The following is a 12,602-nucleotide window of genomic DNA, read 5'->3' as shown; positions in this document are numbered from 1 at the left end:
CCGGCTGATCAGCAGGGCTGCAGCGCCCCCCTCCTGTCATCTCCTCCCGTCACCGCCTCTCTGACGCTTCCAACAGTAAAGGTGGAGCCGAGACCGAGAGAAGGAATAGGAGAAACCGGGAGGTGGCGGCTGATAGTGCCGGTCATAACATAATAAAGAGTCGTGCCCGCTCTGCCCCTGCTGTCGGCTCCCTGCACCGCCCGCTCCTGGGCATGGAGACGGGTGTGCTGGAGGTGCTGCTCGGCTCCATAACCAGGGATCTCCGGGGTAGTGGAGGTGCTGCCCGGCTCCATGCCCAGAGATCTCCGGGGTAGTGGAGGTGCTGCCCGGCTCCATGCCCAGAGATCTCCGGGGTAGTGGAGGTGCTGCCCGGCTCCATGCCCAGAGATCTCCGGGGTAGTGGAGGTGCTGCCCGGCTCCATGCCCAGGGATCTCCGGGTGCTGCCCGGCTTCATGCCGAGGGATCTCCGGGGTAGTGGAGGTGCTGCCCGGCTCCATGCCCAGGGATCTCCGGGTGCTGCCCGGCTTCATGCCCAGGGATCTCCGGGGTAGTGGAGGTGCTGCCCGGCTTCATGCCCAGGGATCTCCGGGTGCTGGCCGGCTTCATGCCCAGGGATCTCCGGGTGCTGCCCGGCTTCATGCCCAGAGATCTCCGGGGTAGTGGAGGTGCTGCCCGGCTTCATGCCCAGGGATCTCCGGGTGCTGCCCGCTCCATGCCCAGGGATCTCCGGGGTGCTGCCCGCTCCATGCCCAGGGATCTCCGGGGTGCTGCCCGCTCCATGCCCAGCGATCTCCGGGGTGCTGCCCGCTCCATGCCCAGCGTGCGCACTGATCCGGGCTCTCCCCTGTACATGGCGGCTGGATGCCTGGATGGATGAGTGAGGCGGGCGGTGAGAGGAGGGAGGGAGCTGGGCAGCAGCTGGAGCCTGTGACGGGGCGAGGACGGAGGGCGCCCGGCTGATTGGAAGGCAGCGCAGGCACTGAGAGCGGTGGAGGCGGGGGAAGTGCGAGCTCTCTGCGGGGACAGAGACGAGTCCACGCCCGGGGCCAGCGCTGCGGATCTGGCCGTCATTCAATCGTCGCTCTTCGGTAGTGGAGCAGGAGGACCCGCGGAGCGCTCACAGGTGAGAACCGGGACCCCCTCCCGCCCCTCGGAGCCTGCGGGGCCCCCCTGCCGGGCAGTGTGAGCGAGACGCGGCTGCGGCGGGAGGAGGAGGCGGCTCCCCGCGCTCTGTCTGCCCGATCCTGCTGCAGCGACGCTGGGCGGGGAGAAGGAGCAGGCAGCGCCCCCCCTCCCCCGGAGCTCTCGCCATTACCCAGGGGCTGCTGCAGCTGCTTTGTCTCCGACACTCGGACGCTGAGCTCCGGCTGCGCCTTTTGTCCTTGAAGGAAGCAGGGGAGCGGGTGAGTGCGGCAGTCGCTGCGGGCTCTTGGGCACAGGGATCGGGCACCACCAGACGGAGGCGCCGCAGGGCACCGCGTGCTCCGAGGCTGCCCACACATGGCAGGGTGGGGTGCCCGCCGCCAGGATCCGGGAGATGTGATCATCGGGGTCACCTCCAGGGACCGGGCGTAGCCGCCTGGCTGTACCCGGCTCTCGCGCACCTTTTCCGGGCACAGGCGCCGCGTGCTCCCGGTCTCCGGTCACACGATGAATTTCCGTCTCATCGTGGATCTGCGGTCTTCCATCGATCGGGAGAGACATTATTATTTTTTTATATTTTAGATCAGTGGAGACTTTTTTTCATTATTATTTTAATGGGCGATTTTAGGGCTCGGGCAGAGGGGGAGCCCCCCACTGAGATGTGCGCGGCCGGCAGCGGGTGCCCCCGAGCTCGGTGCGGTCGGGCACGGTCGGCAGCTCCCCTCCTCCTCCTCCCGCAGCTGCTGCCCCGGGAGCCTCTTGTTTTTCTCGGCCAGGCTGCTAGTTCCGCGCTGGGTCTGGTGAGGTCGCTCTCCTCCGAGTCTCCGGCGGCTCCTCCTCCTCCCTGCGGCCGGAAGGTGAGGCAGAGCAGCGTGCGGAGAGCGAGGAGGTCGGAGAGCGGGCGGCAGCGGCTCCTCACAGCGGGAAACTAGCGACACCGGCGCCACGCGCTCATCACCCGGGCTGCAGTGCAGGAGAGCGGGGAGACGCGAGGGGGCGCCCGGAGCAGGGGCCGGAGGAGACACGTGGTGGCTGCGGGGAGCGTGCTCACATCGTGGGCAGCAGAGTCTGGGGTGAGTGGGCTGCGGGATCGGGCCGGTTCCATTGTTCCCAGGGCCCGCGGGTTTCGAGCTGATTCCGATTGTTTTCGGTGATAGGAGCCGGGCTGTGGATGGGTCAGCACCGGGGGAGGGGGAGGAGAGATCGGGCAGACGACGGGGTGAGCTCGCTGTGTGCTGCGGCGTGTACCGGGAGTAGGACCGGAACCGCGGGATCAGGATTGATCGGGTCACCGGGAGGGGGAGATTACACGGACGATCCCGGCGTACGGCGCACCTCCCAGGTCAGGAGACCGCCCCGCGCTGTGTATTCCGGATCCCGTCTCCTCCCGGTGCTGGGCGGGGGCCGTGCAGGAGGCGCCTGACCTCAGCCTGCCCTTGTGCGGGAGGGGTCCCCGGGAATCTGCAGCTGCCAGTGCGACCTCACTGCCCCATTGTGTGGGATCACGTGCACTGGAGCAGGGGGGCACACACTTATCACTGTGTATTACACTGGAGCAGGGGGGCACGCACTTATCACTGTGTATTACACTGGAGCAGGGGGGCACGCACTTATCACTGTGTATTACACTGGAGCAGGGGGGCACGCACTTATCACTGTGTATTACACTGGAGCAGGGGGGCACACACTTATCACTGTGTATTACACTGGAGCAGGGGGGCACGCACTTATCACTGTGTGTTACACTGGAGCAGGGGGGCACACACTTATCACTGTGTATTACACTGGAGCAGGGGGGCACACACTTATCACTGTGTATTACACTGGAGCAGTGGGGGCACGCACTTATCACTGTGTATTACACTGGAGCAGGGGGGCACGCACTTATCACTGTGTATTACACTGGAGCAGGGGGGCACGCACTTATCACTGTGTATTACACTGGAGCAGGGGGGCACACACTTATCACCGTGTGTTACACTGGAGCAGGGGGGCACGCACTTATCACCGTGTGTTACACTGGAGCAGGGGGGCACGCACTTATCACCGTGTGTTACACTGGAGCAGGGGGGCACGCACTTATCACCGTGTGTTACACTGGAGCAGGGGGGCACGCACTTATCACCGTGTGTTACACTGGAGCAGGGGGGCACGCACTTATCACCGTGTGTTACACTGGAGCAGGGGGGCACGCACTTATCACCGTGTGTTACACTGGAGCAGGGGGGCACGCACTTATCACCGTGTGTTACACTGGAGCAGGGGGGCACGCACTTATCACCGTGTGTTACACTGGAGCAGGGGGGCACGCACTTATCACCGTGTGTTACACTGGAGCAGGGGGGCACGCACTTATCACCGTGTGTTACACTGGAGCAGGGGGGGCACGCACTTATCACCGTGTGTTACACTGGAGCAGGGGGGGCACGCACTTATCACCGTGTGTTACACTGGAGCAGGGGGGGCACGCACTTATCACCGTGTGTTACACTGGAGCAGGGGGGGCACGCACTTATCACCGTGTGTTACACTGGAGCAGGGGGGGCACGCACTTATCACCGTGTGTTACACTGGAGCAGGGGGGGCACGCACTTATCACCGTGTGTTACACTGGAGCAGGGGGGCACGCACTTATCACCGTGTATTACACTGGAGCAGGGGGGGCACGCACTTATCACCGTGTGTTACACTGGAGCAGGGGGGGCACGCACTTATCACCGTGTATTACACTGGAGCAGGGGGGGCACGCACTTATCACCGTGTGTTACACTGGAGCAGGGGGGCACGCACTTATCACCGTGTGTTACACTGGAGCAGGGGGGCACGCACTTATCACCGTGTGTTACACTGGAGCAGGGGGGCACGCACTTATCACCGTGTGTTACACTGGAGCAGGGGGGCACGCACTTATCACCGTGTGTTACACTGGAGCAGGGGGGCACGCACTTATCACCGTGTGTTACACTGGAGCAGGGGGGGCACGCACTTATCACCGTGTGTTACACTGGAGCAGGGGGGGCACGCACTTATCACCGTGTGTTACACTGGAGCAGGGGGGCACGCACTTATCACCGTGTATTACACTGGAGCAGGGGGGGCACGCACTTATCACTGTATTATATCAGAGTGGGGTTGGGGGGGAGCATGCATATAGATCAGCCTTCCCAAAAAGATAATCTGTGTCAGTCTCCCTTCTTGGCTTTTTATTAAAGGGATTGTCTGGTCTAAACTGACAAGTCTGCAGTCACTCTGTGTGACTGCAGACTTTTGATTCCCCTCAGCGCATGAACTGCGCGCAGCGAGAATTCGCCTGTTCCTGAGCTGAAAACGGCGGTGATGTATGCGATATGCAGATTCCCGGGCAGAAGCCGTCTAGTGGGCACGGCCTCGCTCCGTGCAAGTGTATGAAATGAGGCTGCAGCCACTGGACGGCTGTGCCCTCATGTATGGAGCGAGTGTGACTTCACACTTTTGAATCCCCCACCCTCCAGCGCACGCCCGGGAGTATGTATATCGCATAAATCGCTTATCATTTTAGACCGGACAACCCCTTTAAATACAATCTACGTTTCCTGCCTTGCTTCAGTATGTGACATTTATACGACATTACTGCTATATAGAGCATATAAAATGAAGGTACTTGGTGCACAAATTAACCAATACATATGAGCCCACGAGCCATGACAAGGCAACCCCTCTCTGGTAGGACCCTAAATCGAATATTAGACATGCCTCTCCTGGACTAAGTCTACAATTTTCAAGGGCTGTAAGATTCAGCGTGTTTGTTAATATTAGGGGTAAGGTCCCATCAGAATGAGGCATGCCTTCCCGCGGCTAGTGGGGTCACAAGAATTTGCCAATTTATGCGCTAAGTTCCTTCATTTTATAACTACATTCCATATAGCAGTAATGCAGTCCAAATGTCTTATATTCGATGTTTGCATACACCTTAGCGCACAGTACTTCTGTATCCTTTTTTGTTAGTGGGTATTTGTCATGTGTGCCCAATTCACATCCTCTCTACTGTTCTCGGACCATTTGCTGTGCCCGCTTGCTGAAGATCTCCTTCTACATATTGCATATCGGCCTTGACTTTGCACCATGAATAGTCCCTAAAAATACTCCTACTCCTTGTAAAACATGACATCACATGGCAGCTGGGAGTTGGTGGGTGCTCCACATCACTTTGCTACTGCAGGGTGTGCCATATGCCCATATCTCCCCTGTAACTTGGTATTTTTCATCTTAGAGTCTCCTTAACTGGTGCTAAGGATCTGCCCAATAGAGGATGAACGGAGCAGCTGGCGGAGAAAAACTAATCATCAACATGACAGCCCCAAGTGATCAAGGTAAGGAGAGTTGTTCTTGTCCTTGACCCTCTGCTAGTAATCCTGTCCAACCTTATTTCATGTATTATATCTATTTCCTTACAGATAACTGGTCCCAGGAGGACATGCTTACTCTCCTAGAGACCATGAAGTCCATCCTGCCCACTCAGGACAATACAAAGTTCAAAACTACAGAGTCTCACATGGATTGGAACAAGCTGGCCTTTAAGAATTATACAGGGACCATGTGTCATCAAAAGTGGCTGGAGATCTCTAATGAGGTGAAGTGTGATTCCTGCTCATGTTCTTCATGGTCTACATAGGCCACATAATATTTTTAAAATCGAGTCCACCGGTATCCAAGAAAAGGGTAGTAGTCTCCTCATATGTGGAGACGTTTAGAACCAGAAAGCAGTTATGTTACTAAAAGCCATTTAGAAAACAACAAAGTGTTCTCTCCAGAGCCTTCATTATCTAACAGGGCATAATTTCACCATTCTCATGACCTCCTATGACATAAGTGTGGTTGAGGGGGTGGCTGATAAACAGTTTGACATAATGGCAAATTCAAGATTTTGAAGAAATGCTTTTTGTACTGATGGATCTAAGCAATTTAATACCAAACGTGATTGCTAATCCTGTATCCCTTTAGGTCAGGAAGTTCCGGACTCTCTCAGAAGTCATTCAAGATGCAGAGGAACATGTGAAGCACCCATACAAAGGAAAGAAGCTGAAGGTCAGTAGTGATGTAGGCCATGAAACTCTGGACTGATGGTGATTTGCTCAAATTCATGGCTCAAGATTTATAAGACAGCCATATTAATTAGCTTGTGTCTTTCTATATTCAGAAACATCCCGAATTCCCCAAGAAGCCACTCACACCCTATTTCCGCTTCTTCATGGAGAAGAGGGCCAAATATGCCAAGCTACATCCAGAGATGAGCAACCTAGACCTAACCAAAATTTTGTCCAAAAAGTATAAAGAATTACCAGAGAAAAAGAAGGTAATGTATGAGAAGAAGGTTTCCTAGGTGGGGTGGTGGGGTTGAGTATAAGAGGCGGACTCTTCTCAGAGAGCCTAAATGAGCAGTGTTGGATTTAGTACTGGTGGTTTGATCCAATATGTCCAATTTGTTTGTTTTTTTTCTAGATGAAGTATGTTCAGGATTTCCAAAGAGAGAAGCTAGAATTTGAGAGGAACCTGGCAAAATTCAGGTAGGTCACGTGGACTTATTTTCTAAAAGTTAAGGCTTCACCATCAGTTGTGTCTAACCTGTAGTATTGCTCACAGAGAGGAGCATCCAGACCTCATGCAGACAAACAAGAAATCTGACGTCCCTGAAAAACCCAAGACCCCTCAACAGCTGTGGTACAATCACGAGAGGAAGGTCTACCTTAAAATAAAGCCTGATGTAAGTGCAGGAGCCCCCATGCTTAGTCACAGTTCTGGATGGAGTTTGTCAGAGAATCACACTGCTAATGTCATTTCAGGCCAGTACCAAGGATGTAAAGGACGCCCTGGCAAAGCAATGGTCTCAACTCTCAGATAAGAAACGTCTCAAATGGATCCACAAAGCATTGGAACATCGCAAGCAATATGAGGTACGGAGCTCGTACTCCCAGCATGCTGTTGGACCGGTTTGGCTGATTCCCAATGTTAAAATGACTATTAAGGGTATTTACCTGGAATATGCCATAAAAATCTCATTGGTGCAGGTGCCAGAAGACTGTCAGCGTAGTGGGGGCTCACTTATGCATTGCTCTCTAACCTTATACTGATACAGCCAGCTTAGTTGTATTGATGTGAATAGCTGAGCAGTCATACCACACACATCCTGTCTAGCGGTGTGGCACTGTTTATAGAAGCAAGCAGCTTTTCTTTTTTTTTTTTTTCGAATTCTACGATGAAGTCGGATTTTCATGGCATTAGCCATCCTCTAACCTTGTATCTATACCCTTTCAGAACATAATGCGGGAGTACATCCAGAAACACCCAGAAATGAACCTCACTGAGGAGGGTATCACCCGCTCCACACTTACCAAGGCCGAACGCCAGCTTAAAGACAAGTTTGATGGCCGACCAACGAAACCACCTCCGTAAGTTGTTCTGTGCTTCATTAGAGTTTCTGAACCACACGTTACTCTTACTTTCTATAGGCTGCAAATACACTGACTTGAAATCAGAGAAACCTGCATGCTTCTGGAAATGGTGCCATGTTGTCCACAGGCCAGAATATGGTAGTGGGGCTGATCTGCATTACTTTACATGCCCTGTGGACAAGAGTGGCGCTGTTCCTGTGAGAAGCTTACACTGCTGTAGATACAGCGGTTGAGACCAACTAACGTAATGGTGTTTGTACCCTCAGAAACAGTTACTCCATGTACTGCGCAGAACTAATGGCCAACATGAAGGACGTCCCCAGCACAGAGCGTATGGTCCTTTGCAGTCAACGGTGGAAACTACTCTCTCAGAAGGAAAAAGATGCATATCACAAGAAGTGTGAACAGGTATTGGTGTATACGGTGTGTAGAGCATGTCCTGTCCATAGATCCATGCTTGGGAACCACATTTCCAAAAACCGTAGGAACTACAATCAATAGCTACTATTATGGAGGAGCTCAATCTACTTACTGGGATCACAGCTTTCCTACATTTTTTATTTTTTTTGCAGAAAAAGAAAGAATATGAAGTGGAGTTGATGCGTTTTCTTGAGGTGAGTCTTGTCTTAGCGATGGTGGACGTAGAAGGAAGGGAGCACTCCTGGAGCAAGCCACTAATCTTTCATTTTACTTGTGTAGAGCCTCCCTGAAGAGGAACAGAAGAGGGTCCTCACAGAAGAAAAGATGGTAGGCATTAGCAAGAAAACCAATCAACCATCGAAGGTGACTACTCAGGATGCTAACAAGGTTGGCTGGCGTTCACGTCTTCTGTTCTTACCATTTTTTTTTTTAATTGTTTTACTTGTAATCATGTCCACTACATAATCTTTCCACTTTGGTTTATTTTACAAATTAAATTACTTGTTTCCTCATCAGACAAAGAGCAAACCTAAGAAGAAGGCTGCAGATGAGCGGGGGAAGCTCCCAGAAACACCAAAAACATCTGAAGAAATCTGGCAACAGAGCGTGATCGGGGACTACCTTGCCCGGTTTAAGGTAAGGAAAGTGGTGAAGCATGGTGACCCCTTATGGAAAGTTTGTTCTCATTATAAGGTCTTCACGTTCAATTTTAGAATGACCGAGCCAAAGCCCTAAAGTGCATGGAGTCCACTTGGTTAAACATGGAGAAGAAGGAGAAAATCATGTGGATAAAAAAAGCAGCAGAGGACCAGAAACGATATGAGGTAACTAAAATAAAAAATTGAGGTTCTAGAAGTTAAGTGGCGGATTTTCCAGTATAATATTGGACGTCTTTTACATTCCCTTTTAATAGTTCAGAGCGGCAGTACCAGACACAACCTGTGGACATTGGTGATGCAGTTTCTAGAAAAAAAAAGTTGTTTTTCTAATCTAGATCGGTGGCCACATCTGTATTTTTTTTTTTTTTTTAACACTTTGTTTTTCCTCTCAGAGAGAACTAAGTGACATGAGATCTGCTCCAGCCACAGCAACTCCTGCGAAGAAAATTAAGTTTCAGGGAGAACCCAAAAAAGCTCCAATGTAAGTGTATAAGCCAGAGACTGACTTTTGGTCTCCTCCTTTTTACGTCATCTTTTCTGTGCCATCTGTTGTAGACAGTGTATTCTCATATGAGGGTGTTAAGAGCTGGCATGGATGGGGTCCATGAGAGCCACCTGCAGTGTAGCACCAATATAATGACCAGTAACTGGGGTCTGGAAATTTACTACTTTTGTTTGTTTTTTTCTTAATTCAGGAATGGTTATCAGAAGTTCTCGCAGGAGCTTCTCTCAAACGGCGAGCTAAATCATCTCCCACTGAAAGAGCGCATGGTAGAGATTGGCAGCCGCTGGCAACGGATTTCCCCCAGTCAGAAGGAATTTTACAAGAAGCTGGCAGAAGATCAGCAAAGAGTCTACCGCGTGCAACTTGATACATGGATGAAGGTGAGTACAAGGCTTCTCCATGCTGACTGTCTTTAGTCTAGAACCTCATCATGAAATTCCATGTGCCTAGTAGAGAAAAAATTCGGAGAACCCTGGTCTAACGGCAACATCAGTATTCCTTGGCCACCGAATGGGAGCCCTGTGAACCACCTCTACCTGCCGGCGCAGCTTCTGATTTCTTTGCCCTGCACAACATGATCTTTATGGTATGACATACCCATAACCTCGCATCAGGCCTGCCGACAGGTAGAAGTCAATTCACAGGACCATGTAATACCGACGTGGCCAATGGGCTAAAGTCATAGTTAAAAGGTTGGCAATATCCACCAGTCCTCTTTTGCTTATGAATAGTGGAAGGTTAGGGCCTTCTTAGGCATGTCCTCCTGGTTGTATGTCAAGGTGTTTTCCATTTTAACTTTTAGGGTTTATCATCTCAGGACCGGGCAGCTTACAGAGAGCAGACATCTAATGTAAGTTTTATTTTGTGCACTAGTTGGCATCTGTTTTTGTGTTTTGTTTTATTTTTCTATGTGAACAGTTGGACTATAATTTAGAAATTTCTAAAAAAAAATTTTCTTACAGAAGCGCAAGAGTACAACAAAACTGAAAACGCCCAGTCCCAAATCCAAACCGTCCGCTCAAAGCAGATCAGTAAGTGATCATTGTGATGTATAGGGACATGGAGTAGATTTTTAAGATCTCTAGTGATTATGCTCTTCAACTAGATCTAGAAGTCCAGGATCTACTATAGAATATACGAGCCTTGCATTTTGTAGTTCCCAGACAGCTAGATTGAAGTAGTTCTCTGGAAATGTAGAATGATCTCTGGGCTTAGGTCATGTAGGCCTCAGGTAGACCATTGCCCAAGTCTAGGGCAATGTGAGAAGATTGTATGTGGCTACTATAGCTGAGCTACTCTTCCTTTCTTCTTGGAGGATGACGAGGATGAAGACGACGATGATGATGATGATGACGATGAGGACGACGATGATGATGACGACGATGATGATGATGAAGATGAGGACAAAGAGGATTCTTCTGATGATGGAGACTCTTCAGACTCCAGTAGTGAAGAAGACAGTGAAGATGGTGAAGAGGTGGGTCCAACTATAAATTGTTATACTTTAAACCTTACACAACCAGCCGTTTCTCTGACACTCCTGTTGCTCTCCTGCAGAATGAAGATGATGATGACGAAGAAGATGACGATAACGAATCAGGATCCAGTTCTTCATCATCTTCTTCGGGAGACTCTTCAGATTCTGACTCTAACTGAAGAGGACCTGCCAGCTGTGAAGAGGGGAGTGTAAAGAAGGCAGAGCTGACATATTTGAAGGGGATGGTCCAACAGGATAAAATATCTTTAGTTGTGTTTACAATAAAAATTTACTAGTTAAGATGCACTGATCTTAAGACAACGGAGCTGGACCCAGCAATAACACTTTCAGTTTGTGGAAAAGCATTTACTATGATGGACATGTCATCAATGTTGTGTGTGAAGAGGGCTTGCTGACTGCTTCCATAGGTAGTCCAGCCCCCTTTTCTGTTACTAGCAATGCATAGACAAAGAAGGGGCTGATCTACTGAAATGAATGTCAGCCAGCCAGCTCCCTCCATGTGCAGCGCTGAGTCCACATTGGCAAAATTCTTGTGTCAAGCTCCAGAAACCAGCGCTAATATCTTGAGATCTGGACACCTTTCTTAAATCAAGTACTATAAGAAGTAGTATCTAAAGATTTTTTTTTTCTGTTGGACAATCCTCTAAACGACACCTATCCCCTCTACTCAAGTCAAACCTGAAACTCTCCACTTTACGAGGAAGCGGACTTTGCGGAAACACAAAGTGAAGGCAGCCATTTTATGCTTTGAAAGGACTCTTCATGAAGCCCCTTCGATGAGCTGCATTGTGTGTACAAAATGGCTGCCTTCTCTGTGCATGGGGTATTAACTTCTTCAGGGCTTTAATAGCCTCATAGGGCAGGAGACTTGTCACCATTTATAGGTTATGCTGTACAGTCGGTATTGGCACCGTGAACCTTTACACCCACGTTTTGACCTGGAAGGAAATGCAGAGCTTTTCAATTGTATCTTTCCTGGCCATTTTTTTTTTTATTTTTTTTTATTTTACAATATATATTTTTTTTTAATATTTATCTTTTGGTTTTCTTCCATATTATCACATCTGATCACTTGTTTTTCTGCTGTTCTCAGCCGGTCTCTTGCTTGACCCCATCACCTATACTAGTACGCTGTCGTGTCATAGTTTATCCTCCCTTCTCTAGTGTGTATTGAACTTGCATCACTTGTGGGGTTTTTTTTTTTTTTTTGCGGTGTACACAAAACGGTAGGACATTTGAATGAAGACCATCTGCAATGTTGCTTTATTTTCAATCATGGTGCATTGGAAAACAATGGTAGTGGACATGCCCTTTAAATAATGTAAATTTATTGAAGGCAGTGCACACTTCGAAGTGAGGATTGCACCACCCAACCGCTACCATTAGTTGTTTTTTTTTTTGGCTTCTAGTTAGACTTCCTTCTCCACTCGGTGTCCATGTTAGAATTAAAGGGGTGTTTTCACAGCAGCCATTTCGACAGGTTAATTATTTTAGGTGCTGGGCCTATTTTGAAGCCTGTCTCGGGTTGCCAAGAATGCATGGGTGGCTGTATGTATTCATTAATATGCGCTTTCCAAAAAAAAAAAAAAAATGGCCAAGCATTTTTGGAACTCGTGTAGATGAGAATTGAGAGAGCCATTTTTTAATTCTCAGCCGTGTGAGGGCTGGGCCTGGTTTTCATGAGTGGGACCCGTCTCTATCAGTAGTGGCAATAACCCTCCAGAGAATGGCTGTACAGCAGAAAAGCAAGAGGTTTTCAGTTGTCAAATACATGTTACATATGTGTGAGGTAAAGTGCCCCTAATGTTTACAGGAAATGCGGACATTTTGTTCCCCACATCATTGAGGTGTCCTGAGAACAAAATGGCCGCCTCTGTTAACCAAGGCACAATCCAACTAAGAGTAGTAAATATATGGGTTATTTTTTTTTTTTTAAACATATTTTATC

General features: G+C 49.8%; 1 protein-coding gene across 4 annotated transcripts; it reads left to right on the top strand.

The window, feature by feature from the left end:
- Positions 1-545: 545 nt before the first annotated feature.
- Positions 546-12,104, top strand: UBTF (upstream binding transcription factor). Of its 4 annotated transcripts, none has more exons than XM_073683278.1 (20): positions 546-1,124; positions 5,394-5,493; positions 5,578-5,753; positions 6,125-6,208; positions 6,321-6,476; positions 6,623-6,687; positions 6,764-6,884; positions 6,964-7,074; positions 7,436-7,569; positions 7,839-7,980; positions 8,145-8,186; positions 8,272-8,319; positions 8,509-8,628; positions 8,706-8,816; positions 9,044-9,132; positions 9,347-9,536; positions 9,959-10,006; positions 10,119-10,187; positions 10,472-10,633; positions 10,714-12,104. In XM_073683278.1, the coding sequence occupies exons 2-20, from the start codon at positions 5,433-5,435 to the stop codon at positions 10,810-10,812; spliced, it is 2,028 nt and encodes a 675-aa protein (XP_073539379.1). In that variant the 5' UTR covers positions 546-1,124; positions 5,394-5,432; the 3' UTR covers positions 10,813-12,104. The 4 variants fall into 4 exon arrangements, with proteins under 4 accessions (XP_073539379.1, XP_073539376.1, XP_073539377.1 ...); XM_073683275.1 differs by having other exon boundaries at positions 548-1,124; positions 8,272-8,379; XM_073683276.1 differs by lacking the exon at positions 546-1,124 and adding an exon at positions 1,247-1,404 and having other exon boundaries at positions 8,272-8,379.
- The last annotated feature ends 498 nt before the right edge of the window (positions 12,105-12,602 follow it).

Source organism: Phyllobates terribilis, unplaced genomic scaffold (genome assembly GCF_046119375.1).
Source record: "Phyllobates terribilis strain yellow unplaced genomic scaffold, ASM4611937v1 Scaffold_5__5_contigs__length_657084704, whole genome shotgun sequence".
NCBI classification, from domain to species: Eukaryota; Metazoa; Chordata; class Amphibia; order Anura; family Dendrobatidae; genus Phyllobates; species Phyllobates terribilis.
This window is presented reverse-complemented; position numbering and strand designations above follow the sequence as displayed.